Here is a 27,456-nt window from a genome sequence, read left to right on the forward strand (position 1 = left end):
ATTCGAGAAGGCCCCGGCCGGTTCCCCCCCACACCCCCCCTCGCTCCCAGCGCGGCGGGCGGGGCCGGCGCCTGCGCAGCGCACCTGGGCCGGGATTGCCGCCAGCGCCGCGCAGCGTCGGGCCTGCCCGCCGGGGTTCCGGGAACGGGCGGCGGGGCCCGCGGCCCAGCATGGTTGCGGAATCCGAGGGCATGCACATTGGCATGCCCGGGCACCCGCTACCTCCGCGCCCCGAGGGCCCCGCCGCCGAGGAGGGAGGGATGGCCTGGAACCAGTGCCAGGACCCAAGATGGAGCCCGGGGCGAAGGGGGCAGCGATAAGGAATGGCCAATCAGAGACAGGCTCTTGGGTTCCGACCAATCAGAATGCAGCTACATAGGTATCTCAGCCAATAGTGTTCCCTGTTGAGTCAGGCCCCGTCCCCAGCTGAAGCCTACCAGCCCCAATGGCTGGTGAGGGCGAGTTTTGGTTTCCAAACTTGTCTGTTGGTGGCAGAAGTCCCAGTTGTGTTCCCGCCAGCTCTGTGGGCTTGGGGACAGCTCCCCGCTTCCGCGCCTGCCTTGGGGACTTCAGATCACCCTGTCAGAGCCGGAATTATTCTGAAAAAAAAAAAAAAAAAAAAGCCCAAGTTACTAGTTACACAGGCTAGACTCTGAGGATGCCAAGGTGGAGGAGGCAAATGTAGGGAGGGAGAAAGCCATCTGGAGGGGAGAGTGGCCAGGGCGGAGGGCAAAGCCCATTCAAAGGCCCTGGGACAGGCCTGGGTCTGACTGGTTGGAGGAGCAGGGAGGAACCAGTGTGGCTGGCCCGCAGGGATGGAGGCGAAGTGTGAGATGAAGAGGCAGGGAGGAGCTGGAGAAACTGAGGCCCACGGAAGTGACCCCCCCTCCAGCAGATCTGAAGCAGGTGACTCTGGGCAGGTGTGATCTTCCCCTCAGGCGGCTCTCTGTCTCCCTACACACACTTGGCCTCAGGTAACTGAGGATACTCGCCCACACACTGGGAGCGGTTTATTAGGGCTTTGGGAACACCTGGGCCTCAATTTCCTCCTCTTAGTAAAATGGGTATAATAACTTCCGCTGCCTGCCAGCTCTCGGCGCCACCAGGCTAGGGAGAGATGCTGTGCCATAGAAAAGCCTCAAAATGCTTGGTGTGTGTGTGTGTGTGTGTGTGTGTGTGTGTGTGTGTGTGTGTGTGTGTGTGTTAGGGTAGTGGATGACTCTGTCTGGACTGCCCATCCCCCAGCTCCAATGATAATTACTCTTATAAATATATGTAGAGGAGGGAAAAATATAGATTCAAAAAATTTGAAAGTCAGCCACCACTACCACTATCTGACATCAGCTTTAACCACTTACCCAATCCGCCATATTTTCCCCCCTGTAATTTTTGTTGTTGCCAGTCTTGGGGCTTGAACTCAGGGCCTGAGCACTGTCCTTGGGCTTTCTCAAGGCTGGACCTCAACCACTTGAGCCATAGTGCTGCTTCCAGCTTTTTCTATATATGTAGTACTGAGGAATCGAACCCGGGTCTTTGTGCATGCTAGGCAAGCACTCTACCACTAAGCTAAGATCCCAGCCCTTTCCTTTTACTTTTTAAAACTAAGAGCTAGAAAGTAGGCCCATTTGGGGGTTGGAGGTGGGTGGAATTATAAAGAAAACTATTGAGTCAGTTTGCTCTGACTCAAACCTGGGCATTCCACTCCCTGGCTATGGGCCATTGATCAGGTCTCTCAACCTCTCTGTGTTTGGGGCTGGAGGTGTGGTTCAGGTGGTACAGCACCTTCAACTGGAAGGAAGGGGTCATATAGGAAGCTCTAGTTCAAGACCCAAACCCCCTTCCCTCCATATGTGTGTGTGTGTGTGTGTGTGTGTGTGTGTGTGTGTGTGTGTGTGTGTGTTCAAGCCAGCCATTCATGGCTCACACCTCTAATTCGCACAACACAAACAAGATTGGTCCAAGGGTCTAGCTTTGTGTGTGTGTGCCCATGCCTGCCAGTCCTGGTGCCTGACCACAAGGCCTAGGCCCTGTTCCTGAGCTCTTTTGCTCATTCGTAGCAAGCGCTCTACCACCTGAGCCACAGCGCCACTTCAGCTTTTTGGTGGTTCATTGGAGATAAGGGTCTCACGGACTTTCCTGCCCAGGCTGGCTTCGAACTGCTACCTTCTCAGCAGCTGGGATGCCAGGCGTGAGCCACGGCGCCCGTCTAACTGTATTATTGTGGTTGTAATGGCAGAAGTGAGAATTGGGTTTTAGTTACAAGTATGCAGGGGGTTTGCTGTGCCTCGTGGACATCGCGTGCGCCTGCGCTCCCCTCGCGGAGCGGCCCCGCAGGGCCACTGGCTCTCTGCCCCGAGCGCTCGCAGGTGCGGCCGGGCAGAGCTGTGCAAGCCCGACGGGCATCGCGTGCCTCGGCGAAAATGTTTACGCCCCGCTCTTCCCAGAAAAAAACGGTTTGCTGACCCATAGGTTAATGGACGACAGGCTCTTTGAACTCACCGGGCACAAACCGAGTGAAGTATTGCGCTATGTCCTTCATGACCACGCCCCCTAGCCTGAAAAGGCCACGCCCCTCAGGGACCGGCCACGCCCACTACTCGGCTCTGCTCTACCCATGCCCTCCCACCTGGCCACGCCCACACCTAACTTACCTGGCCTTTTAACGTCTGGCCACGCCCTCTATTGTCTGGCCACGCCCTCTATCGTCTGGCCTTGCTCTCCCCTGACCACACCCTGACCCCTTGGCTGGCTTGCTCCTCCTGGCCACGCCCCTCCTCGAATGACCACGCCCTCCACCGCTGTGATCTGATTGGCTCTCGGCTTGCCATCCTCCCAGGTTTTGAAATGATGTTACCTGTGAGAGGTTGGTTCTGTCTCGGCCTCGCCCACCCCCACAACTTGGTGCTTGCTGGTGACCATGGCGATGGTCTCACCACTCTGGAAAACAGTCTGGCTGCTTCTTGAAAAGTTAAACATCCACCTAACACCTCATGAACCAGCATTTGACCCCCAGATGTTTACCCACAAGAAACGGAAAGCGTGCAGTCAGTGCACAGACCTCCAAGTGCATGCGCACCCCCTGCGAAGCACCGCTCACCTACCACGGATGCTGGCTGTGCTTGTGACAGCCAGGCCTGAGAATAGACACATTCAGCAGAGCCAGGCAGGGAGACGCCATCATGGGGGCGGGTGATCCAGTGTCCTGTGCTGAATGAATACACAGAATGGGCACCAGCCACCTCCACTCCTGACTCTCCTGTGGGCTGTTCGGTACCCCAAATGCAGGGTGAGCTGGGTATGCAACTGACTACTAAGTAACTGCAGGCCTCAGTTTCCACACCTGCAAAACTAGGTGAAGTACACAGGAGGAGAAACTGGACTGCGGTCCAGGCTGTATGGCTTGATTTTTCCTTGTCATTTTCTATCCTTCTCCTCCTTCTCCTTCTCCTCCTCCTCCTCCTCCTCCTCTTCTTTCATGCTAGTCATAGGGCTTGAAGTCAGGGCCTGCACATTGTCCCTGAGCCTTCTTGCTCAAGGATAGCACTCTGCTACTTAAGTCAAAACTCCATCTCTGACTTTTCACTGGTTATTTGGAGATAAGAGTCTCATGGGGCTGGGAGGGTGCCCTAGTGGTAGAGTGCTCCTCTCCTACCATGCACAAAGCCCTGGGTATGATTCCTCAGTACCATATACACAAAAAAGGCTGGGAGTGGCCTTGTGGCTCAAGTGGCAGAGCTCTAGCCTTGAGCAAAGTGACCAAGGACAGTGCCCAGGCCCTGGGTTCAAGCCCCAGAACAGACAAAAGAAAGAAAGAAAAAAAAAAAAAGAAATAAAGATAAAAAAAGAAAAGAGTCTCATGGACCTTTCTTCCCAAGCTGACTTTGAACCACGATCCTCAGGTCTCAGCTTCCTGAGAAGCTAGGGTTATAGGCGGGAGCAGTCAGTGTCCTGCAAGATTCTTGCTTTTCTCTCAGGTCAATGCTTGTCTTTATGTTGCAGCAATTTGAATTTTCTTTATTTTTCACTTCATATCAAAGCAGTCAGTGTGGAAGGTGTTTGTATATGTTTACACTGGGGGAGCATATGATTCACATATATATTACACATATATGTTATAGCCAGTGCCATTTGGTTGTGTAATCTTAGCTACTCAGAAGCAAAAATGCCAGGAGAGACAAGGCCCTGAGTTCAAGCCTCAGGACTGGCACACACAACCTAACACATTATTATAATATTATTGAAAACATACATTATTATTTTTTTGCCAGTCCTGGGGCTTCAACTCAGGGCCTAATCACTGTCCTTGGGTTTTCTCAAGACTAGAGATCTACCACTTGAGGCACAATACCATTTCTGGCTTTCTTTTCTATGTATGTGGTACTGAGGAATCGAACCTGGGTCTCTGTGAATGCTAGGCAAGCACTCTACCACTAGGCCAAACTCCCGACCCTAAAAACATATATTATAATATCAACATATGTTAAATGAAATGTACTTATAACATCATGTATGTAAGGGATTGCATCTTACTATGTATGATCATAACACTTGTAAATATTTATTTAACCATGAGTAATATATAATACATTTATAAATATGTACTTTATCATATATACATGATTTTTTTCTAAAATAAGATTTTTAGGTGTGTAGTGGTTCTATGGGAAGCTTGTTTAGCATTTCCAGTACTACAGGAAGAGGAAAAGATAGAGAGAAAGAGAAATTTAGCAGGTGCTGGAGGCTTTGAGCAAAAAGGCTCCTTGATAGCCCCCAAACCCCTGCCCAGGCATAAAGAGAAAGAGATAGCGGGGAGGGAGGGAAATTTTTTTTCCAACTCCCTCAAAAAAAACAAACAAACAAACCAAACACTAAGTTGTGCCCCATGATTTATGGGAGAGGCAGAGTTTGGAAGGGATGAATTTGAATATTTAATGGCAGAGACTCTCTGGGAAAGTGTTGGAAGTGCAACCCGGTGTCATGCTGCTTGGTATACAAAGGGAAGAAATAACTCATTGGACAGCAGATGGTTGGTTTTGGTTTGGTGTTTTTACTGGGTTTTGGTCTGAGGGCCTCCATCTTAATGCTATAGGCAAGGACTCTCATGCAGAGCCCCGCCCCTGCCCTGCAGCCCCGCCCCTATAGGCCCCGCCCCGTCTCTTGGCCCCGCCCCACCCGGTGGAACTGTGAAGCCCGGACTTGGCTTGGGACGTCCTCAGCTTCTCAGGAGGCCCTGAAGATGCTAGTTTGGCCTTCCTGACCGGCCACCATCTCCTGCCAACTGGGTGACCTTGGGCAGGTGTCTACCCTGCTCTGTGCCCGTTCCCTCGTGGCTCAAAAGAGCAGGCTGTGGTAGAGCTCGGACCCCCCTGCTGGACAGGCTCTGGGCCCCGGGGTTGGCCGCCTCTCCCCCGCCCTCCCCCATCTCCGTTACGGCTCTCTGGGGCCTAATCCCTGCCTAATCCTCCTACCTGACAGCAGAGCCAGAGGGGACTGGGGGTTCGCCCTGGGGATTAGCAGAGGGGATTACAGACTAGCGGGGCAGAGGTGGGGTGTCTCCCCCGCAGGCAGCGGGCCCTGGCCTGCGCCCGCCTCCGTGCGCCACAGCACCTGCACTGGGGTCTTGTGCTGGTCCACCCCCGGGGAGGTGAATTTCCTTCTCTGAGCTTCATTTACTCCTTTTCCGAACACTGGAGAAGAGCGCACGGACAGTGGGCACGATGGGCTGTGTAGGACCGGAGGGGTGCGCCCCCCACCCCCCACTCAGGCAGGGGGGCTGCTCAGGGCCTAGCTCCTCTTCTGGGGTGCGCCTGTCCTCTTCCTCACCCTGGCAGCCTCCCGAGGAGAGTCAGGAATCACTTCCCCAAAGGGGTCTCGGAGCCCCAGCAAGGGAAACACGCCAGAAAGATGACACCCGAACCCCTACTCTCTCCAGGCCTAAGCCAGCCGCCCCCCCCCCCATCCCCTAGCTGCGCCAGACGCAGAGCCAAGGGGAGGGGGCGGCGCCTGCGCTGCGGCGAGGCCGGAGGTGGGAGGGCTGCGGAGCGGGGGTGCTGCGGGAGGGGGGCTGCGGCAGCATCCCAGCCCGCCCCGCACCGCAAGGCGGGGGCGCCGACCGCCCGGCCCCTCCCCCGCTGCGGAGGTTGCGCCTCCAGTCCCGGCCCGGGAGGGGCGCGCGCCCCCCACCCACAGCTACCCGGCCGCCGCGTGCTCCCCGACTCCCACCCCAGGTCTGTGCCCCCCCCCCCGCCGTGTCCAGGTCTCTGCGTCCCGCGTGTCCCGTCTGTGCCCGCCGTGGTCGTGTGTGCAACCCTGTCTCCCGCACACCTGCACTCGCGGGCGGCGCGGGGAGAGGCGGAGTCAGTCCCGGGGACCCGGGGGTCCCCCGCGCGAGCCCGGGGAGGGGGGAGCCCCGCCCGCAGACCGCGCAGGGCGGCCGCGGCCCCTACGGGAGGTTGCGCGCGGGTCCGTGGCGTCCCTGGGGGCCGGGCGACACCCGCAGCCCCCCGTGCGTCCGGGAGGCCCGGCCGCCTGCGCGCGTGCGGACGAGTGCGCGCGCGCCGGGGTCTGCGGGGAGCCCGGCCGGGGCCCCGACCCGCCGCCGCCGCCGCCTCCTCCTCCGCCCTCCCCGGCTCCCCGCGCGCCGAGCGGCCGCGGACCGAGCCGCAGCCCGAGCCAGGGCGCCCGGCAGGCTGAGCACGGGCGGCGCGCGGGGCCGGGGGCAGGGCGGGCCGAGGGGAGGGTCCTGCGGGCCGGGGGGGCGGGCGCGGCGCTCCCCCTCCCCTCCCCCTCCCCGCGCCCTCCCCGCCTCCTCCCGCCGCCTTCGGCCCCCCCGCCCGCCGGGACCGAGCGCGCTCGCTCCGGCGCCGGCGCCGGCCTCGCCTCCTCTCCGCTGCGCCATGGTACGTCGCCGCCCCCACTTTCGCTTTCGCCCGGGGACTTTTCGGGGTGGTGCGTGGGCTCCAGGCGAAAGTTACGAGGTGTAGGGGGGTGCAGGGGGCGCGGGCCGCCTGGACGAGGCGATCGAGGCGGGGACCCCCTTCCTTGCCTGTCGCCGTAGCGGGGACCCCCCTCCCCGCACCGACACCCGCGGATCTGGGGGCGGAGCTGGCGCACGGGGCGCAGTGGGGGACCCCGAGTGGGGGGCTGGCGGCGGGTGCGGCGGAGTTGGCGGGGAGGGCGGGGCTCCCGGGAGAAGCCCCCCCACTTCTCCCCGCCGCTCCCCGCCCCCTCCCCGGGACCGGATCCCCGGCGGAGGGCGCGGCCCCCGGAGCGCCACCCCGAGCCCTCAGCCCGCCGGGCGCCTGGGCGGAGGAGGGGGTCGGCGATCGCGGGGGATCGCGGGGAGACCCGGCGGGGCGCCCCGGCCCCGGGCCTGGCCCCGGCGAGCTCGGCGCGCCAGCTAGCGGAAAATGGCCGCTGCGGAGAGGGGCGGAGAGCGCGGCGGCCGCCGCGGGGTGCCTTGAACTTGGAGCTGGGGCGCCGTGCGGAGCCCGAGGCGCCGCCCCCCGCCCCCCGGACTCCCGCCGCCCAGCTCCCGCTGCGGCTCCCGGGGGACCCCAGGTCACGGCCCGGGCCCCGAGCACCAGCGGCTCTACTTAGGGGGTTCCGCGTCCGGTCTCGAGGGGTGCGCGGTGGGGGGGTGGAAATCTCCCGGACTCCCCCAGACCCGTCACCCCGCGCATCCAGGGGCTCATCCCGCGTCCGTGTCGCGGCGGGGCCGGTGGTCCCGTGCCTGTTGGTGGGGGGCTCGGGTCTCCGGGTGTCCGCGCACCCACGTGCGCGGGTGTCAGCTTTGTGCGGCCGCCTGGACGGCGCGCGCGGCGGGGCGCGGCGGTTCCCGGGAGAGCGCGCGGCGGCTGTTGGGGGGTTGCGGCGGGGCGCGAAGCTGCGTCGTGTGGCGGCGCCCCAGGGGACACTTGGGTGTCCCTGAGGACGGCTCCCTGTCCCCGGGCCCTTGTCCCGTCGCCTGGTCCTTTGGCCGTGACGGGGATGGTAGATACAGGGTTTTCCTTTGCCTTTGCCAAGCGCTGTCCCGCCAGGCCCCCTCCTCTTCCCGGCTCGCTCACCCCCACGCTGGAGCGCGGGCACCGCCCCAGGAGCCGGGCCGGAGGTCCTGAGGTGCAAGGACGGTCAGGGAACCCCTCGGCCTCTGTCTTGGGGACACCCAAGTGTAGGGGCCCAGCACTGCCCCGAATGGGGCAGGCCAGGCCAGAAGGGGCGGGCCCTGAGTTTCACTGGCTGGGGGAAAGGGGCTCTCCCCGCCACCTCTGCGGTTATGTACACTTCTCTAAATAGACACTCGAGGCCAGGCCACACTGTCAGCTTTTTGTTTTGTTTTTGTTTTGTTTTTTTGGCAGTTCTGGGGCATGAACTCAGGACTTGGGTACCGTCCTTGAACTGCCTTCTACCACTTGAGCCACAGTGCCACTTCGGACTTTTTGCTGATTAGTTGGAGGTTAAAAAGTCTCACAGACTTTCCTGCCCAGGCTGGTTTCGAACCGTGATCCTCAGATTTCAATGTCCTGAATAGCTAAGACGACAGCCACCAGCTTCTGCTGTTCCCCTCCCCCCTGCCTTTCTTCCCATCTATCCATCCCACTGGAGAGTCTGGAAAAGAGAGAAAAGGGGGTTCCACAAATGACACACATTTGGGGGTCCCACACTCCCAGTTCTGTCCCACTCTCCTCCCCCTAGATTCTGTGTTCAATGCAATCCGGTGCAGAGAGGCTACACCCAGCACACATGCCTGTACACACACAGACAAGGACACAGGCACCCAAAGTTGTGTGTGTGTATGACACACAACTGCACCCGAGCCTCAGCTTCCATCCAGTCCCCATTGTTACCCCTGACCAGCTTTGGGGGGCAGGTGGTGGGGACTGTCATGGGAAGGAACAGGGGCTGTGATTGTGGTTGTGATTGTGTGAGACATACCCACAAATGTGTGACTGAGTACTACCAGCTATGTGGTTGTGTGTGTGTGTCTCCGTGTCTGTGTCGTGTGTCTCTGATATGCGTCTGCGTATCGCCTGCATGTTTATGTCTGTGTAATGTGTCTCTATATGATTTGTGTGTGTGTCATTTGTGTTGTGTGTGTGTATTATTAGTGCATCTGTGTTATTTCTGTGTGTCTGTGTTGTGTGTGTATTATTAGTGTATCTGTTATTTCTGTGTGTCTGTGTGGTGTGTCTGTTATGTGCATGCCCCTGTATTTGTGTGTCTGTGTGTGTTGTGTAGCTACATCATGTGCATGTGTCTGTGGTGTATATCTGTGTGTGGACAAGCCTATACCCCACCCTAATCTCGAGCCTCAGTTTCCCCTGTGGAAAGTGGGAGAGCCCTGGGAGGGAGGTACGGGACCCAGCACTCACCTGGGCTAAGGTGTGTCCTATTCAGTGTGTGTGTGTGTGTGTGTGTGTGTGTGTGTGTGTGTGTGATGGTGACCGTTGTCTCTGAGCTTGCTGGCTAGCATGTCAGCTCAGGGTCCTGGTCCCACCAGGGGACCCCAGCCCCACAAGTGACAGCCCCCCCCACCAAGAGAGGCTTCTAGAGCAAGGCTGTTATGTGCTATTGCCCGAGACCCCTACCCACCACAGAGGCTGTGTGCGCATGGACTTTGAGCTCACTGCAGTAGGTCAGGCACACGCTTGTGCTGTAATCGAGAAGCTTGAGTGGTCTAGCGTGTTGTTAGTCAGGAGATACAGGATGTTTCTCCGGGCCACCTCCAGTGCGCACAGCTCCAAGGGCCACAACTGTCGGTCCCCAGACCTCCTTCGTCCTGCAGGCCTGTGGACACCTGTTGGTGGAGAGCTCTGTGCTTTTCCAGGCTGCATAGTATTCCAGCTGGCCCCAGCGAGAACTCTCTGCTGCAGATGGACACAGGACTGCTGCCCAGTTGTTGGCCTTGGCATTGCTTGTGACAGTTCTCCCTGTGTGCACCTGAATCTGGGACAACTCCAGAGAATTCTAGGACAGTGTCGAGGAGAATACTTCTGTAAATAATAATAATAGCCAGGTTGTGCTGTGAGGTTACCCCCCCCCCCAAACCCGCCTTGTATCCTTGAACAGATCCACATCTGCCGTGTCCAGGCAGATCCACAAGCCCAGAGGGATAGGAGCTGTGAGTCCCCATCCCGTTTCACACCAGGGAAACTGAGGCACTGAGTAATTCCGCTAGCTTCAGGAAACACACCGCAGACACCAGCCATACACCTGTTCTTTGTGCCCATCCACAGAAGGATCTGCTCCCTGTGCCATGAACACAATTTGTCACCCTAAACCCTCCTGCCACCCCTCCCCCCTCCAGCCTTTGCAGGGACACAAAGCTTCCAGAGTTGCAATCTGTGCTTCTCAGTTTCCCTTCAGAGAACAGGACCTCAATTACCAGATGAGAGCGGGGGCTGGGGCAGGGGACTGAGGGTCACCCCAGTCTGCCTCCCCTCCCCACCCTCCCCCTCCCTGGGTTTCTTAGCTTCCCCCTCTCCCCGCCAGCTACACAGTGTGTTTAAAAAACAACAAACAATGGTACTCATTCAGGAGGCTGAGATCTGAGGATCACAGTTCGAAACCAGCCCAGGTGGACAAATTCCAGAGCCTCTTTATTGCCAGCACAAAGCTGGCAGTGGAGCTGTGGCTCAAGTGGCAGAGTGCCAGCCTTGTACAGAACACCAGCAAGGGGGGGGGTAAGGTTTTGAGGCCCTGAGTTCAAGCCCAGGACACACACACACACACACACACACACACACACACACACACAAACACAGCTTTAGCAGCAGCAGCTTTGGAAGACTGTACGTGTACGTGAGGTGCTCTTTACTGACCCGTAAGTGTCACTCAGCTGGCAGGGACACCCTGCTGGCTCTGAGCCAGTGTCCCCCCCCCCCCCCCCCCCCCGTGGTGGGAGAATGTCAGGGCTGTGGCAACCTCCCCCCCTCACAGGGGAGCTGTCTCACTTTGGGGACAGGAGAGGACTGGGAATCACGTACTAACTTTCTAAGAACATCTTGTGGCCATGAGTGGTGCCAGGGCCCTGTGAGGGCCCAGCCCAGGGAGAGGGCACTGAGGGGGGGGGTGACTGCTGACCCCCAGTCTGGTCCCCAAGCCACACTCACTGGGCCTGGGCCAGCGTGGTGGGGTGTCTCGGTGTTCACAGCTGTGAACTGGGCACACTGCTGGGCTTCCAGAAGTACCCGCTGGGGGAAGGGGCAGAAGAGGGAGGGCAGGGATCTATGTGCCAGAGACCCATGGAGGTTTATCTGGGGTGCTGGGGGACCTGCTGTCCATGCCATCCCCCGTTTGGCATCCACTGTACCTAGAGACCCCCCCCACACACAGATGCAGGATCTGTGGAGTTGGGGGCCTGCAGCTCCTGCTGACTCTGGTGTGGGGCGTGAGGAGGGGGGACCGCGGTGCCTCCCACCCCCCCATTCCCCCCCAAGCCGCCATGCACCCCGGCTGCGCTGCATCTTTAAGGGGAAAGGCGCGCGGCCTCTGCCCACGTCACCGCGCTCCCTCCCGGCCTTGGCGCGGTCCTGCAGCTTCCCGGCCAGCTGGGGGGGGACAGCCCGGCCCCCCACTCCCCTCCCCTGGCCTGGGGGGGCGCTGCGGCCCTGACCGGGGGTGGTGGGGAAGGCGCCCGGTGCGGGCTGGGGATGTCGGGGGGATGCGGGGGACAGGGCCCGGGATGGGGCGCCCGGAGTGAGACGCGGGGGGCCGCGCGCCCTCCCTCCCGCCCTCCCTCCTTCCCTTCCTCGCGCGCCCTTTTTTTTTTTTCTTTTTTAATTCCCCTCCGTTTCTTTGAAAGTTGGATGTTGAAAAGTGGGAGGATCGCAGTGGGAGGGGAGAGAAGTGGGGGGAAGGAGAGGGGAGGAGACGGACGGACGGACGGACGAACGGACGGACGGAGCGGGGCAGGGGCAGGAAAAGGAGGAGAGGCGGCCGGAGCCGGGGAGGCCGGGGGAGGCGGGCGCTGGCGAGGGCGCGGGAGGGGGGAGGAGGAGGGAGGGCGGGAGGGAGGGGAGCGGGGGGGGGGGGCTGGAAAATGACTCAGTAAGTTCGGCGCGCCCGCTCCGGCCGGCCTGCGCCTCCCGCCGCGCCCGCGCCCGCGCCCGGGATGTATTCGTCCCCGCTCTGCCTGACCCAGGTACGGACCCCGCGCCCCCGACCCCCGACCTCGCCCCCCGCCGCCCGGGCCCCGAGTCGGGAAGCCCCGCCGGGCGGGACAGGAAAAGGCGCGCGCGCCGCCCGCCGCCCCCTCCGCGGCCCGGGCGGGGACCCCGACCCGCCCGCCTCCGCCCCGCACGCCGCCCCCGCGCGCCCCCGCGGGGCCTCCGGGCTCGGGACGCGGGGGCCCTGCATCCCTGCCAGCGAGGGGGGACCCCAGACAGGCTCAGGGCTCAGGGGCTCCGCGGGACGCACCCCCGCCTCCTGCGGGGCCTCCCGGTCCGCGGCCCACGTGTGCGCGGGGGAGGGGCGCGGGCTCCGCGCGCGGCGGGGACCCCGGGGACCCCCGGCCCCGGCCCCACGGCGGCGCCCCCGGTGCGTGGCGGGGCCGGCACTGCGGCGCTGCGGCCCCGCACCTGCCCCCGCCCTGGCCGCGCGCGCCCCGGGGCCTCGGAGGACCCCGCGCGCCGGGGAGGGGGCTCCGGGGTCCCCTCCAGGGCCCCCCACACTCACCCAGGACCGCAGGAGCCGCTTCCCCCGGCCCCTCCCCCGGGTCGCTGGGCGTCAGCCGGCCTCAGTTTCCCCGCCATGGCAGGTGCTGCCAAACTGTAATGTGACTCGCGCCAGCCCGCGCTGGGCCTGCGAGGGGGCCCCGCGGGGGGGGGGGCTGAGTCTGGGGACCCCGGCACCCCCAGGGAAGTGTCCCACCCCTGGTCCCGTGGTGACCTTGGCCCAGCCGCTGCGCCTCTCCGCACCTCAGCTTCCCTTGTGAGCAGGTTCTGGGGTGGGGGCGGTCATCTCGGGCTTCTGCTGCGACCCCTGCTGAGGGTCTGCTTACCTGAGGGGGGGCAGCCCCCAGATGCCGGGCCCCTTCCTGCAGTGGAGGCTGAGGGAGGCGGGAGGCCCCCCTCCCCGGGGTGGGGAGCCCCAGCTCTGGCTTTACCCTCAAGGAACTTGCTGTGTGGGCCTGGCCTCAGTTTCCCCAAGAGCTGACCAGGGGGCAGGGAGCTGGGGCCAGGGTGGGGGAGATGTAATGATGGAAGATTTCCAGAAGAGACCGGGCTGGGGGTGGAGGTGGGGTCCCCCAGTCCAGGCCCCCCCTTTCTGTGTCTCTCACTTGCCCCTTGCCCTCCCAGCGGGGGTGGGGGGGTGGGGGGTGGGGACCCCTTCAGGAATGTTCTGAAGCTTGTGCAAAACCAGTTAAGGACAGGAGAGGGAGGATAGGGCCTCCTGCCTCAGTTTCCCCAACCTTGGTCCCATGATCCCCTTTCTCCTGTGTGTGTCTCAGCACCCTCTGTCTGTCCCATCCGAGTGTCCCCGTTCCTGTCCCCTCCACCTCTCCACGCTGTCTCCCCACCCTGTCTCTCCCCAGCTCTTCCCGGTCTCTGTCTCTCTTCTCCAGCTAATTTTACAACCTGAGTCCTACCCAAAATAGCTCCTCTCCCTTTTAGCTGATTCGACCCGGATCTGAGCCCAGAGGGTGCCCGGTGGGGTGCGGGGCAGCCTGGGTGCCACCCGGGGCGAGGGGGGGCCAGGCAGGGAGGGGGAGCGGGCCGGGCCCTGGAGGATTCTGGGAGCCTGTCCTCTGTCTGGGTCGCCTTGGCGGTGACTCAAAGCCCTGGGTCACTTTTACTCTCAGGACGAGCGGCCTGGCCGTGACTTCCACCACCCCGCCTGCCACGTTAGTAACTCCCGGGTTCGGGGCCAAATCCCTAGCTAGCTGGCGGCTGATTCAGGATTCCCGGGCCTGGCAAGGCGGCCTCCACGCCTGCCCCCCTCCTCTCCCTCCCTCCCTCCCCTCGCCTTCCCTCCTTCATTCATTCTCCCCTCATTTCTTCTCCTGTGGGAATACTGGAGGCTGCTGCTGAGTTTGAATCTGCAGCTCTTCCTGCGTGGCAGGGTGTGTGTGTGTGTGTGTGTGTGTGTGTGTGTGTGTGCAGAGGTCAGTGGGGGATTTGGGAAAGGGAGAGGATCCCACCTGCTCAGGCCCAGCTGAGGGGTGAGGATCAGAGAGGGCTTTGCCCACACCCAGGGTGGCACAGCACAGCGCGGCGTGGGGAGGCTGGGCTGTGGGGGCCTTGTCCCTCTGGGTGGATGGCCAAACCAGGCAGGGGGGTCCTGTGTCCCCCATTTTGTCCCATCTGATGGATCCAACTGGCCTCTGGCCTCTATTACTCCAGTCTCTCCCTCCTCCTCCTCCTCCTCCTCTTCCTCTCCCCTCTCCCCATCCCCCCTCTGAGGCCGAGGTGCCTCAGCCAGTCAGGGCCAGGCACCCTGTAAATCACCAAGCCAGATTCTAAAGAGTCAGCATTCTCTCTCTCTCTCTCTCTCTCTCTCTCTCTCTCTCTCTCTCTCTCTCTCTCTCTCTCTCTCTCTCTCTCTCTCTCCCCCTCCTTCCCTCCCCTTCCTGCCAGCAGAACCTCCCTCCCTCCTATCCCCCAAATAGGTGGCAGCCATTATTGTGGCCCCTGCTTCCCCCCACAGCACCGATCCGATCACCCCGCTACCCCCCACTGCCCCCTACTCCAGTCCATGTGCCTCAGCTTGCCCACACCCCTGCACACTCATCCTCACCTGGGGGTTCCCCTGAAGGAGTACATCCTGCACAGTTGCAGAAAGCCCACTCATGGTTGGTTCAGAGTTCGGGTACCCCACCCAGCCCACAGCTCTGCAGGGCAGGGGCTTGGCATGCAGTAGGCACATAATAAATCCCCCTTGGGCCGGCAGGACTTTGCTGGTTTCAGGAAGGGACTTGAGGTCTTGCCAGGTGTCCTGGGGATGTCCTCACCTCCACAGAAAATGGGGGGAGGGCTGGACCATGCCTCCAGCTTGGTATGCAGTAGGTGCCAAATCTGTCCACATGAAACATTTCTTTGGTATTTGCTCATGTTATCCTGCCTTGCTTAGTATATGCCAAGGGTTAGGCTTGAGGGACAGCAGTGACCCCTCCCCGCCAAAGCCTGCACTCCCCCCCACCTTTACTCTGGCTTGGTCCTCCTCCTCCTCCTCCTCCTCCTGGGACACTGAGGCAGGAAGGAGGAAGCCAGAAGGTGCGGGCTCTGCCAAGAAGCTACTCTGCACTCAGTTTACTCCTGCTGCTCCTCAGTGCTTTGGATCTTGGTGCTGCCCCAGGGCCTTTGCACAAGCCTTACAGCTACTGGCACGATGCAGGCCCTTGTCCAAGTCTCTGTGCAGGGATGGCCCGGAACCACCAGCAGTTGCCGGAGGTCCTCTTCTCAATGTCTTCAGAGCTCCTGACATTGGCACTGTAGACTTGGGGACCCACCCTTGTTAGGACCCTGAGGAGAGAAGGGTGACCCCCTGGGGCTGGCACACAGTAGACACTCACTAAATGCTGAATGACCAGAGAGATCCCTCCTTCACAGGGTTAAATATGAGCGAGCCACCAGGCTGAACAAAGGAATTAGCCAAGGCTGCCAACTCTGTCTTTGGTGCCAGATGGGCCTCAGTTCAGAGAGGCACTTTTGCCCTCCACTAGTCACAGACTTGGGGCGAGTCTTCTAACATGGGAAAAAGGACACTGGAAACCAGGGTTTTGGAGCGTGCAGGTTTTGAGTTAGGGGTAAGAGTTGATAGAGGAGGAGGTCAAGGCAGATTCTCAGGAGGGACTGTCGAGTTACTTTTACCTGGAGAAAGCACATTTTCATGTCCTAATTGGCTGCCCCAGGACCGTGAAGGTAGAGGGGAAGCCACAGGGAGGCACAAGACTGTCCAGCCCAGCTTGTGTGGCGCAGGCAAGGTGAGGAGGCAGGAAAGGCTGCCTGAGGGGAGGGGATTGGAGAGAGGGCATTGAGGGATGAGTAGGAGTTTGGGGGAGGATTTTTCAGCTGCTGCCTTGCCCTCGCTGGGAAGAGGTCGTGCTTGTTACAAGTCTGTGAGACCCAGTGGCTTGCCCTGCCTCTCACCTGGCCTGACCTCGGTGAGAGGAAGAGGGAGGCTGGGGCCGGCGGCCGGCAGGTCTGTGACCTAGTTACAGGCTGTTTGTCCTGTTGTCTCCGGAACAGCCGGGGTCACCAGTGACATGGGCTTCCACCCCTGCCAGGCCTGCTGGCACCTCACCCCGGGCTTAAAGGGAGCTGGGCTCACAGGAGGGGGCCGACCTCACAGTGGAGGGGAGGGGCTTAAGGGGACAGGGCTCAGTGAAAGGGCGGGGCTTGGAGGGGAGGGGCTCCAGGGAGCTCAAAGATGACCAGACCAGGAATTCTAGAGGGGGGGGGGGTCCTCAGGGAGAAAAAGGGGTTCCCCCTTCTCTGACCAGCTGGCACCCCACCTGCTAATTCTAGGCACCCCCCCCATCTATTTTTCAGTTTTCTTTTTTTTCTTTTTCCAGTCCTGGGGCTTGAACTCAGGGCCTGAGCACTATCCTGGGGCTTTCTACCACTTGAGCCACAGCACCACTTCCAGCTTTTTCTGTATATAGGGTACCAAGGAATCGAACCCGGGCTCCGTGCATGCTAGGCGAGCACTCTACCACTAGGCCATGCTCCTGTACCCCTTTAATTATTTATTTATTTTTGCCAGTCCTGGGCTTGAGCTCCAGGCCTGCGCACTGACCCTGGGCTTTCTCAAGGCCAGCATTCTACCACTTGCGCCACAGGACTGTTTTCAGCTTTTTTTCTGCATATATGGTACTGAGGAATCGAACCTGGGTCTCCGAGCATGCTGGGCAAGCACCTCGCTAGGCCAAACTCTCCCTTTTTTAAAAATATGTGTGCAAGTACTGGGGCTTGACCTCACGGCCTGGGTGCTGTCCCTGAGGTTTTTCTGCTCCAAGTTAGCGCTCTACCACTTGAGCCACAGATGGAGCCGTGGGTGCCCGGCTCCAGGTCCCGCTTGTCGTGTCTCCTTACTGTAAGTGCCAGAACGCCCGTCTCTGGACCTCCGTCCTGCGTTCCTGGCCTCTGTCCAGCATCCACTGCCACCCCCGGCTCCCCTTTCTGGGTCTTGTGTTATCAATGATCAATCCAGGCCCTGCTGCTGGGCCTGGCATGGGACACCCCCCCTTTCCCTCAGCAGGTGGGCTGGGGGGAGGGTAGTGAACTAGGCTGCAGCTGTCCTGATGACAGTGCAAGTGGGCAGCCCAGCCGGGCTGGCACAAGGCGGTGGCCTGCCCCTCCCCACCCAGCAGGTTATTTTCAGAGCCTCAGTAAGAGGTGAGGTGCCATGTCCCCACCCCAGCACCCCAAGAGCCAGGCGCCCTGCGGGGCACTGCCATGTGTCCAGGCATGGGGGAAGTCTGACCCCACCTCCCCAACCTAGGAGACAAGATAGGGGACAAGGGCCATGTTCTGGGGCCTCCAGCCAGGGTTGGGGGGTCATTTTCTCTAATTGATTGATTTTTTTTCTTGGTAGTTCTAGATTTTGAACTTAAGGCCTCCCCATGTGCTCAGCTGGTGCTCTGCTACTTGAACCACTCCCTCATCCAAGCTTTTGGCTGGTCTTAAGGATTTTTTTTTCTGGTCTCTAACCATGATTCCTCCAGGTCTCCGCCTCTTGAGTAGCTAGGGTGGCGGGTGTGATCCCCTGTCATCTAGCTACTTTAGATAATTTTGTGTTTAGATGACAAGTTGAGGGGAGGCCTAGAGAGGCTTCGGGGTTCACACAGCCTAGGGTGTTCTCCCCCCACTCCTTTCTAGACCGAGTTTGCTGGCCTGGGTGGTAGCAGGCAGAGTGGCCATCTGGGATGTATTCCAGTCCCAGAGCCTCAGTTTCCTTATCTGCCCTCAGCTTGCTGCATGTATCTGAGACCCCAAAGGCTTTCTCCCCAACATGTGTTGGGTCCGAGATGACACTAGTCCCACCCTAGCTTCAGTTTCCCCAGGTAATCAGGTCCCAGGAGGCTCAGTCTACCCAGGTGCCTGGGGCCCAGGAGGCCTCAGTCTCCCCACATGTCCAAGCCTACCCGGCATGCGGGTAACCCCTAGGGCATGTAGGTTTGTGGGTTCCTGTGCGGGTCTCCCCAGGTGTCTGGGTCCCCCGGGGCATGTAGGTCTCCCCGGCTGTCTGGGTCCCCGGGGCACGCGGGTCTCCCCAGGTGTCTGGGTCTCCCCGGATGTCTGGGTCCCTAGGTGTCTGGGTCCCCGGGTGTCTGGGTCCCCCGGGACGTGTGGGTCTCCCCGGGTGTCTGGGTCCCCGGGTGTCTGGGTCCCCGGGTATCTGGGTCCCCCGGGGCGTGTGGGTCTCCCCGGGTGTCTGGGTCCCCGGGTGTCTGGGTCCCCCGGGGCGTGTGGGTCTCCCCGGGTGTCTGGGTCTCCCGGGGCGCGCGGGTCTCCCCGGGTGTCTGGGTCCCCCGGGGCGTGTGAGTCTCCCCGGGTGTCTGGGTCCCCGGTGTCTGGGTCTCCCGGGTGTCTGGGTCCCCGGGTGTCTGGGTCCCCCGGGGCGTGCGGGTCTCCCCGGATGTCTGGGTCCCCGGGTGTCTGGGTCCCCGGGTGTCTGGGTCTCCCGGGGCGCGCGGGTCTCCCCGGGTGTCTGGGTCCCCGGGTGTCTGGGACCCCGGGGCGCGCGGGTCTGGGGTGTCGGCCCCCCGCCGCTCGCTGACCCGCTCCCCCCGCCCACAGGATGAGTTCCATCCATTCATCGAGGCGCTGCTGCCGCACGTGCGCGCCTTCGCCTACACCTGGTTCAACCTGCAGGCGCGCAAGCGCAAGTACTTCAAGAAGCACGAGAAGCGCATGTCGCGCGAGGAGGAGCGCGCCGTGAAGGACGAGCTGCTGGGCGAGAAGGCCGAGGTGAAGCAGAAGTGGGCCTCGCGGCTGCTGGCCAAGCTGCGCAAGGACATCCGGCCCGAGTGCCGCGAGGACTTCGTGCTGGCCGTCACCGGCAAGAAGGCGCCGGGCTGCGTGCTCTCCAACCCCGACCAGAAGGGCAAGATGCGGCGCATCGACTGCCTGCGCCAGGCCGACAAGGTGTGGCGGCTGGACCTGGTCATGGTCATCCTCTTCAAGGGCGTGCCGCTCGAGAGCACCGACGGCGAGCGCCTGGTGAAGGCGGCGCAGTGCGGGCACCCGGTGCTCTGCGTGCAGCCGCACCACATCGGCGTGGCCGTCAAGGAGCTCGACCTCTACCTGGCCTACTTCGTGCGCGAGCGAGGTGAGCGCCTGCGCCTGCGCGGCTGGGGGCGTGGCCGGGCTACGAGGGGCGGGCCCAGGGGCGTGGTCGGGCTGCGAGGGGCGGGCCTGGGGGCGTGGCTGGTCTGCGAGGGGGCGGGGCCGGCAGGGCGGCGAAGCAGAGATGCCACTCCAAGAGGGATGGGGGCAACGCCAGTCTGAGCGGGGCGGGGGGGGGGGAGAGGACCAGTGTACAGTCCAAGGAGGGGAGGCAGAAGTGCCAGTCTGAGGTGGCGGAGAAGCCAATGGGCCAGTCCAAGAGAAGAGGCCGAAAGACGCGTGCAAGTCTGAGCAGGAGGCTCGTGTTGGGGATGGAGGGAGGAGACAGAGGCAGCTGTGTAAGTCCGAGCGGGGATACAGGTGGGCAAATCTGAGGTGAGAGGCAGAGGTGAGGCGAGAATCTGAGGAACGAGGCGGTGTGCCCGGCCCCCGGAGAGGGGGAGTAGGTGTGAGGTGCCAGTCTGAGGGGGGAGATGAAGGTGACAGGCAAACCCCTTGGGGGGAGATGGAGGTGGACGTGTCAGTCTGAGAGAGGAGGGCTGCAGGGATGCCCAGGCCAGCCTGCAGACCTGAGGAGGGAGGCAGGTGCATTTCTGGGTCTGAAGGTGGAAGCTGGATGTCACCTCCCCCACTGATGGCCCCAGGATCGTGTCCCAGGTGACAAGACATGGCATTATGAGGCCATGGTAGGGAGGGGACAGAGGCTGGCGGGCTGGGTCTTGGGCATGCGCAGGGCTGTGGCCAGCGGCCAGCGTGGTAGGGGTTCTTGGGGTACCCAACTAGATTGGGCTGGAGGAAATCCACCAGAAGTGTGCATGTGTGGTCTGTGTCATGGAGGTGTTCCAGAACCATCTTTGGGTGGGTGGGGAAGACATATAGCCCAGCCCAGCACTGCTGTGCCCAGCCAGGTCAACTTTGCTGTACCTGCAGCCCACACTGGCTGCGCCCCCCCCCAAGCCAGGGGGAGCCCAGGAGAACTCGCATTGGGCACCCAGGACAAAGGAAGGGAAGAAAGGCCAGAGGTTGACCGAGTATGGTCACGTCTACCTGTAGTGTCAGCTCTGGGGCGGCTGAGGCAGGCAGATAGCCAGATTCAGGCCTGCACAGGAGACAGGAAAGGATTGGGGCCTCACGCCTGTCACCCTAGCTTCTCAGAAGGCTGAGATGTGAGGATCACAGTTCAAAGCCAGTCCAGCAAGGAAAGTCCATGAAGCTTTTTATTTTCTTTGGCCAGTCTTGAGGTTTGAACTCAGGCCCTGGGCACTATCCCTGAGCTGCTTCTGCTCAAGGCTAGGGCTCTACCACTTGGGCCACAGCCCCACTTCGGGCTTTTTCTGTGTAGGTGGTATCGAGGAATTGTACTCAGGGCTTTGTGCATGCTAGGTGAGTACTTGACCACTAGGCCACACTCCCGGCCCCCTGAGACTCTTATCTCTAATGAACCACCAGAAAACCGGAAGTGGTAAAACACTAGCCTTGAACTGAAGAGCTCAGGGGACAGTGCCCAGGCCCTGCGTTCAGGCCCCATAAGTGGCCCCATGTTCTGTGCCTCTGTTTCCCTCTCAACATAATGGGCAGCTCTGCCACCTGCTAGGGTTGGCAGGAAGTCCAGCCCCCAAGGAGAGAGCAATCCAGCCATGACCTTCATCCCTGACCTTGACTCTTAACCACCACAGAGCATCCCCTAGGGAACAGCATGGTCCCCAGGGAACAGTAAAGTCCCCAGGGCTCACCATAGGTGTGTGTGTGGGGAGGGCAGGCACAGAGGTGGACCTGGTAGCCAGATCTGGTGAGCATGGGGTGGGAGAGCGAGGCCTTCATCCCCATGAGGAACTTGCCCTCCCTCCCCACCCCCACCCTGCCCCCACCCCAGCTGATAAAATTCTGGCCAGCTTTCTGCTGACTCGGCACTATCTCTGAGGCCTCCTCCCCTCTCCTGTTCCTTCCCCCCTCTCCCCTGCCCTCCCCCCCAACACACTCCAATACCCTAAGCCCAACATTCTAACCACGGGCTCAGCTGCAGAACTCAGCCCCTACTATCCTGTGCAGATCCAAGAAAAGAGCGAGACCAAGGCGGCCACCAGCACTGCCCTCCATTCCCACCCACAAGGCTTTGCCCGGGTCATAAGCTCAGCCGCAAGGCCTTTCTCCTATGGAAAACTCCTACTTGTATTTCAAAACCCCAGGTCTTAGCTCCACTGGCTGTCTGCCAGGCCCTTTTCTGACTTCAACCATTTTTTTTTGTTGTTGTTGTTCTTCTTCTTCGTTATTTTACTTCTTGAGACTGGGGTCTCACTATATAACTCACATTTAACTTTAGCTCCTCCTGTCTCCATTTCCTGAAGGCTAGTAGTATAGGCATGCACTACCAGGCTCTTAGCTCCCATTCTCAGAGGGAGGACTCCTTGCCCATCCCTGAGTTATAGAGGAGGAAACTGAGGCCCACAGAAGGGATCTGACCGGCCTGAGGTCCAGCAACAGAGGGCAGGCTGTGGCACCAATCCTCCGGATATGAAGTCAGTGGGAACTAAGCTCTCCACTCCCCAGGATGCCATCTGGACCCCAGGCTGAGCCCAAAGCCCAACACTGCATCCCAGCATCCTTTTCCCTGCTTGTCTGGGCTTCATTCTCTGATGTGAACTTGGCAGCTGTCAGTCAGACCACAGGAGGGACTGACCAGCTTTCCCATCAGCCCAGCCTAAGCATAGAGCCTGGCTTCAAACAGCTCTGCCAAAACTGGGGGCCTGTGCCCTTGGTAGAGGCCCAGGCTTCGGTGCCCTCGGAAAGACCTAGGGGCAGAGCTCAGGGCATCTCCTGGGGCTGACCTCAGGGGATGGATGGCCCGGGCCAGGCGCCGCACGTGCCTGGGGCAGCCAGGCGCAGGGAGAAGGGACGGCTGGGTAAGCAGCCCCTGGAGGCTGTGGGCGCCTCCGGACAGGTTGTGTGCAGTCTGACCAGGAGTAAAGAATCCACCCATTGACATTTTGGTGTTGTTCCAGTCCTGGGGTTTGAACTCAGGACCTAGGCGCTGTCCCTGAGCCTTTCCACTCAAGGCTGGTGCTCTGCCACTGGAGCCACAGCTCCACTTCCAGCCTTTATGTGTTTCACTGGTGATAAAATGAGAGAGATTAGAGGAGAGTGTGCAGCCAGGCCTGGTAGCTCACTCCTGTAATTCCTGCACTCCTGGAATCCGAGTCTGGGGAGATGGCAAGTTTTCAGGCTATGTAGAAAGACTCTGTCTTAACAAGCCAGGGAAGAGAGAGAGAGAGAGAGAGAGAGAGAGAGAGAGAGAGAGAGAGAGAGAGAGAGAGAGAGAGAGGTGTATCAAGGCAGAGTGGAGGCCTGCCTGCCTGCCCGGGGCCTCCGCCCAGCCAGGCCTCCCGCCTCTTCTGGCAGCCAGCGAAATCCGAAGCGCGGGCGGGCGTCGTGCCAGGCCGGGGGAGGGGTGCCAGGCCCGCCCGCGCCGGCTGCCAGCCCAGATGGTGACCATTTGCTGACGCCGCCATGGGCCAGCTCTCCCTTCTTCCCGCCTTGCCTGCTGCCAACCTAACCCAGCCGTGGGCAAGGTGCCCTGGGTGGGGCCGCCCTGGCGGGAAAGGGGTGCTGGTGAGGCCTGGAGGGGGTCATGGGAGACACTTAGGGTTCCCCAACACACTTCCCCCATGGAACTAGGGAGAATTTATACTAACAATACCATGCATGGGTGGAGGGGGAGGCTCCACGTGCCAGCCACTGAACACGTGCCCATCTTTGTTTGGCTGGGCTGGCAATGGCTTGCAGGCCCTGATGCATGTGCAGCAAGTGCTGTGTCCATAAACCACCTCCCAAATTCACTGTACCCCCTCTCTGCTTCCACCGTTCTAGGCCACAGCATTTCTTCTCCCTTGGTTCAAAGAAGGCATCAGAGGCCCAGAGCAGGTCAGCTCCCTACCCAGCTCCTAGGAGACAGAGCTGGAGTCAGAGCTCAGGCTTCCCTTAAGGGAGGGTAGAAAAGCCTGGAGCTCACACCTGTAATGGCAGCTTCTCACTCAGGAGCTCTGAGGATCACAGTTTAATGCCAGCCTGGACAGGAAAAATCTGTCAGGCTCTTATCTCCAATTAACCACCCCCCAAAAAAGTGGGAAGTGGAGCTGTGGCTCAAGCAGTAGAGCTCCAGTCTCTAGTGAAAAAGCTAAGGGACAGCATCCAGGCCTTGAGTTCAAGCCCCATGACTGGCCAAAAAAAGAAACAAAGAAAAGAGAGATGAAAGAGAGCTTATAAAGCAAGTATTGGGAGATCAAGGGCCCAGGAGAATTCAGAGTTCAAAGTCAGCCTGGGCTATATAGTGAGATCCTAACTTAAACACTGGGCACAGTGGCTGGCTCCTGTAATCCCAGGTCCACCAGAGGCATAGGTAGTGGGATCACTGTCCACACCTCCTGGGCAAAAGTGCAATATCCTATCTGAAAAGTAAGTAGCAAAAACCCAGGTTCAATTCCTCGGTACCACATACATAGAAAAAGCCAGAAGTGGTACTGTGGCCCAAGTGGTAGAGCTCTAGCCTTGAGAAAGTCCAAGGACAGTGCTCAGGCCCTGAGTTCAAGCCCCAGGACTGGCAAAATAAAAAGAAGAAAAAGAAGCATGGATCAAGCGGAAGAGCGCCAGCCTTGGTAGTTTAAAAGCCTGAGTTCAAATCCCAGTACCACTTACAGAACCGTCCCCCGCCCCTGCACCCTGAGGATGAGGGTCAGGGTCCCTGGAAAGCATGCAGGACGAGCTCCTGCCTTTCTTGGCCTCCCTGGGGTCCAGTGATTCCCCCAGACCTCATGGTTTGCCCCCCATGGCAGCCCCAGGAGGGGGTGTGGCTTTGCAGGAGGCGTGGCTGTGTGGTGGGGCGTGGTTAGGGCACATTTTGTGGTGGGCGTGGTCACTCGGTGGGCATTATTCCCGGTGGTGGGCGTGGCTCCCAATGAAGCATGGCCTGGGGTGGCCACTGTTTCCTAGTGGGTGATCCTTTCTGGCCCGGGCGTGGCTCCACGGAAGGACCTGGCTCTAGCAGTGTGTGGTCTGTGGGGGCGGGGCTTCCTACTGGGGTTGGGCTCCATGATGGGGCTTGACGCTGTCAATCAAGTGCAAGTTTTGTGTTTGTTTTGCCAGTCCTGGGCTTGAGCTCAGGGCCTGAGCACTGTCCTTGGACTTTCTCAAGGCTAGAGCTCTACCACTTGAGCCACAGCTCCACTTCCAGCTTTTCTATGTATGTGCTACCAAGGAATCGAACCCTGGTCTTCACAAGCACCCAAACTACCATTAGGCCACATTCCTGGCAGTTTTGGTTTTTATTTATTTATTTATTTTTGCCAGTCTTGGGCTTGAGCTCAGGGCCTGAGCACTGTCCTTGGATTTCTTCAAGACTAGAGCTCTAGCACTTCAGACTCAGCACCACTTCTGGCTTTTTTTTCTATGTGTGTGGTGCCGAGGAATTGAACCTGGGTCTTCGTGCGTGCTAGGCAAGCATTCCACCACTAGGCTAAACTCCCGGCCCCATCCTGACAACTTTTCAAAAACATTTTTTGGTTGGTTGTGGGACTTGAACTCTGGGCCTGGGCGCTGTCTCTGAGCTCTTCAGCTCGAGGCTCCCCCTTGAGCCACAGCACCAGTCCTTGTTTGTTTTGTGGTTTTTTGTTTGTTTGTTTGAATGTTATAAACCCTGGTGTGGTGGTATGATCCTAGCCATGCTGGGGTAATGGCGAGATGGCGACAGTGTGACCCTGGTCATAGCTGTCTTTATCCTCATAGCTACTGCCCTCCCTGTAGCCTGCACTGTGCAGCCCCGGGCGGCTCATGGATGTCTCTGGTCTCTTGCTTTCTTCCTGTGGAGACCAAGCCAGAGCTTAGCCATGTGAACCCATTCCTCTAGACACGAGGGGAGAGGTGGTGTGGCTGTCCCTGAAGGCCCGCCTGTGGCACACAGGGTGACGAGGGCCGATGCCCCCTCGCCTGCAGGCCTGGATGCAGCACTGCCACACTTGTGCCCGCTGCCCACCATGCCGGATCTGCAGTTGCCACTCTGGCCCAGTGCCCAGTGGCCCGGGGCAGCTAGGGACATCTCTGTCCCCCACCTCCAGCCAGCTGTCCCTGCGGCCAGCCCTGCCCTCCAGCTGGTGTGGGCAGGAAGTGATGGGTGAGCCAGAAGCAGCAGCAGTATGGGGTGGGGTGGGAGGGGCCGGAGACCCGAGTGGTCTGTCTCCATGGGGGAAATTGAGGCCCAGGAAGGCTGTCCCATCGGTCTTGAAGCCCCCTGGCTGTGGAGGGAGGATCCAATGGCAAAAGGGTCAAAGACTCTACCAGACCAGGTGGGGACAAATCTAGAGTCTCAAGGTCAAATTCTAGAATATCCTTCCCCATCTATGGGGTTCTAGAATTCTCTCCCAGGCAGATCCCAGCCCCTGGCAGGCCTGGTAGGAAGAACCATGGATACTGATGATGATGATGATGATGATGATGATGATGATGATGATTTTCTTTTATCCACTTTTTTTTTTTTTGTCAGTCCTGGGGCTTGAGCTTAGGGCCTGGGCACTGTCCTTGGGCTTTCTCAAGGCTAGCACTCTATCACTTGAGTCACAGCATCAATTCTGGCCTTTTCTGTGTATGGGGTACCAAGGAATTGAACCTAGGGCTTTGTGCATGCTAGGCAAGCACTCTACCACTAGGGCAGACTCCTAGCCCCCTCCTATCCACTCTTAATGATGTCCAGAGAACGAGGCTGCAACCCTTCAGAGCTAGGGAATGGAGAAGCTGACTTTTGCTCTTCTGAGTTGGGGTATGGAGGACATAATGGAAGATTCTAGAACCACCCCCCCCACCCCATAGAAAACTCTGGTTGGGTGAGAAATGCAAGAACTGGTGGAGTACAGTAGTTCACGCCTATAATCCCCAGCTACTCAGGAGGTCCAGATGGGAAGGAGTATAGTCCAGGCCAGACTGGAGATACTACGAGCTAATTAAGCAGGAAATACATATAGGAGTAATTAGGGGAACACGGGGTGCGCTCTGGGCCCTGAGGACACGGGATGTGGAGTTCTCCCTCCGCAAGTGGCTGAGCAGCGTCCCTGACCGCCCCCCCCCCGCACCCCCAGCTATGGCAGCCACATGCATCCTCAGGTATTACCCGAGGTCCCCTGGGGGCAGAGCAGCCCAGGTGAGGACCACTGTCCCGAGGGAGAGGTAAACATTCCTTTTTGAAGCCAGGAATGTTCCAGAACACAGCCATCCAACCTGGGTCTTGAATTGCCCACTTCAGGGTTTCTGCATTTCTAGAAAGCCAAAAAGTTGCAGAATGCTGTGGGTTTGAACTTGTTTTCCCCTCAGTGCAGGATATGGCTCAAAACAGTGCCTGAGCTGGCTTCTAGAACATTCTGGGGGTAGGTTTCCCTGGAATGAATGGGATCAGACCTTGAGTCATCCCTGGTTGGGAATCTTGATCCTAGAATTCTCAAACTTAGCAATTATCCAATAATGAACAAGTGTGTGGGGGGGCTATGCCCTCCACCCCCCCAAAAATGGTAGGTTTCACCTTGACAGGTTCCAGGCTTTCAGGGGCTGATTTCAAAATCCCCTCCCCCAAACCCAGGTTTTGGAACTCTGGCTAGGATCCAGAAAGCTCAGGCTACAGTTCTAGGAAAGATGGCTGTGGCCAGACTCCTGTGCTCACGCCTGCAATCCCAGTTACGCAGGAGGCTGAGAGGTGAGGATCATGGTTAGAAAGCCAGCCTGGGGGTGGGGGGGTCGGGAGTGTGGTCTAGTGGTAGTCCTTGCCCAGCATGCACAAAGACCCAGGTTCGATTCCTCGGTACCACATAGGTAGGAAAAGCCGGAAGTGGTGCTGTGGCTCTTGAGACAGCCCAAGGGCAGTGCTCAGGCCCTGAGTTCAAGCTACAGGACTGGCAAAAAAAAAAAAAGGAAAAGAAAGCCAGCCTGAGCAGGAAAGTCTGTGAGACTCTTGTCTCCAATGAGCCACCAATAAATAAATAAAGGGTTACAGCACCAGCCTTGAGTGGAAAAGGCTCAGGGACAGTGCTCAGGTCCTGAGTTTGAGCCAGGTGGGCCAGAAGCAAAAACCCAAGGCAGCATCTGAGCTGGCAGGCTACATGGAAAGCCTGCTGTGGGTGGTGATCCTGGCTCGGCT

General features: G+C 59.7%; 1 protein-coding gene across 4 annotated transcripts in view; it reads left to right on the plus strand.

Annotated features, from left to right (window-relative positions):
- Positions 1-6,842: 6,842 nt before the first annotated feature.
- Positions 6,843-27,456, plus strand: part of Nfic (nuclear factor I C) — a 44,325-nt gene continuing 23,711 nt past the window's right edge. For 3 of the 4 annotated variants that reach the window (XM_090341379.1, XM_090341352.1, XM_090341362.1), the window contains exons 1-2: positions 12,034-12,142; positions 18,741-19,272. In XM_090341379.1, the coding sequence (XP_090197505.1) occupies positions 12,113-12,142; positions 18,741-19,272 (562 nt within the window). In that variant the 5' untranslated portion in view covers positions 12,034-12,112. Of the gene's footprint in view, positions 6,900-12,033; positions 12,143-18,740; positions 19,273-27,456 lie in introns of those variants that run through there. The other variant, XM_090341371.1, reaches the window with a different exon arrangement.

This window comes from Megascapheus bottae, chromosome 1, assembly GCF_031878675.1.
Source record: "Megascapheus bottae isolate mThoBot1 chromosome 1, mThoBot2.hap1, whole genome shotgun sequence".
NCBI lineage: Eukaryota > Metazoa > Chordata > Mammalia > Rodentia > Geomyidae > Megascapheus > Megascapheus bottae.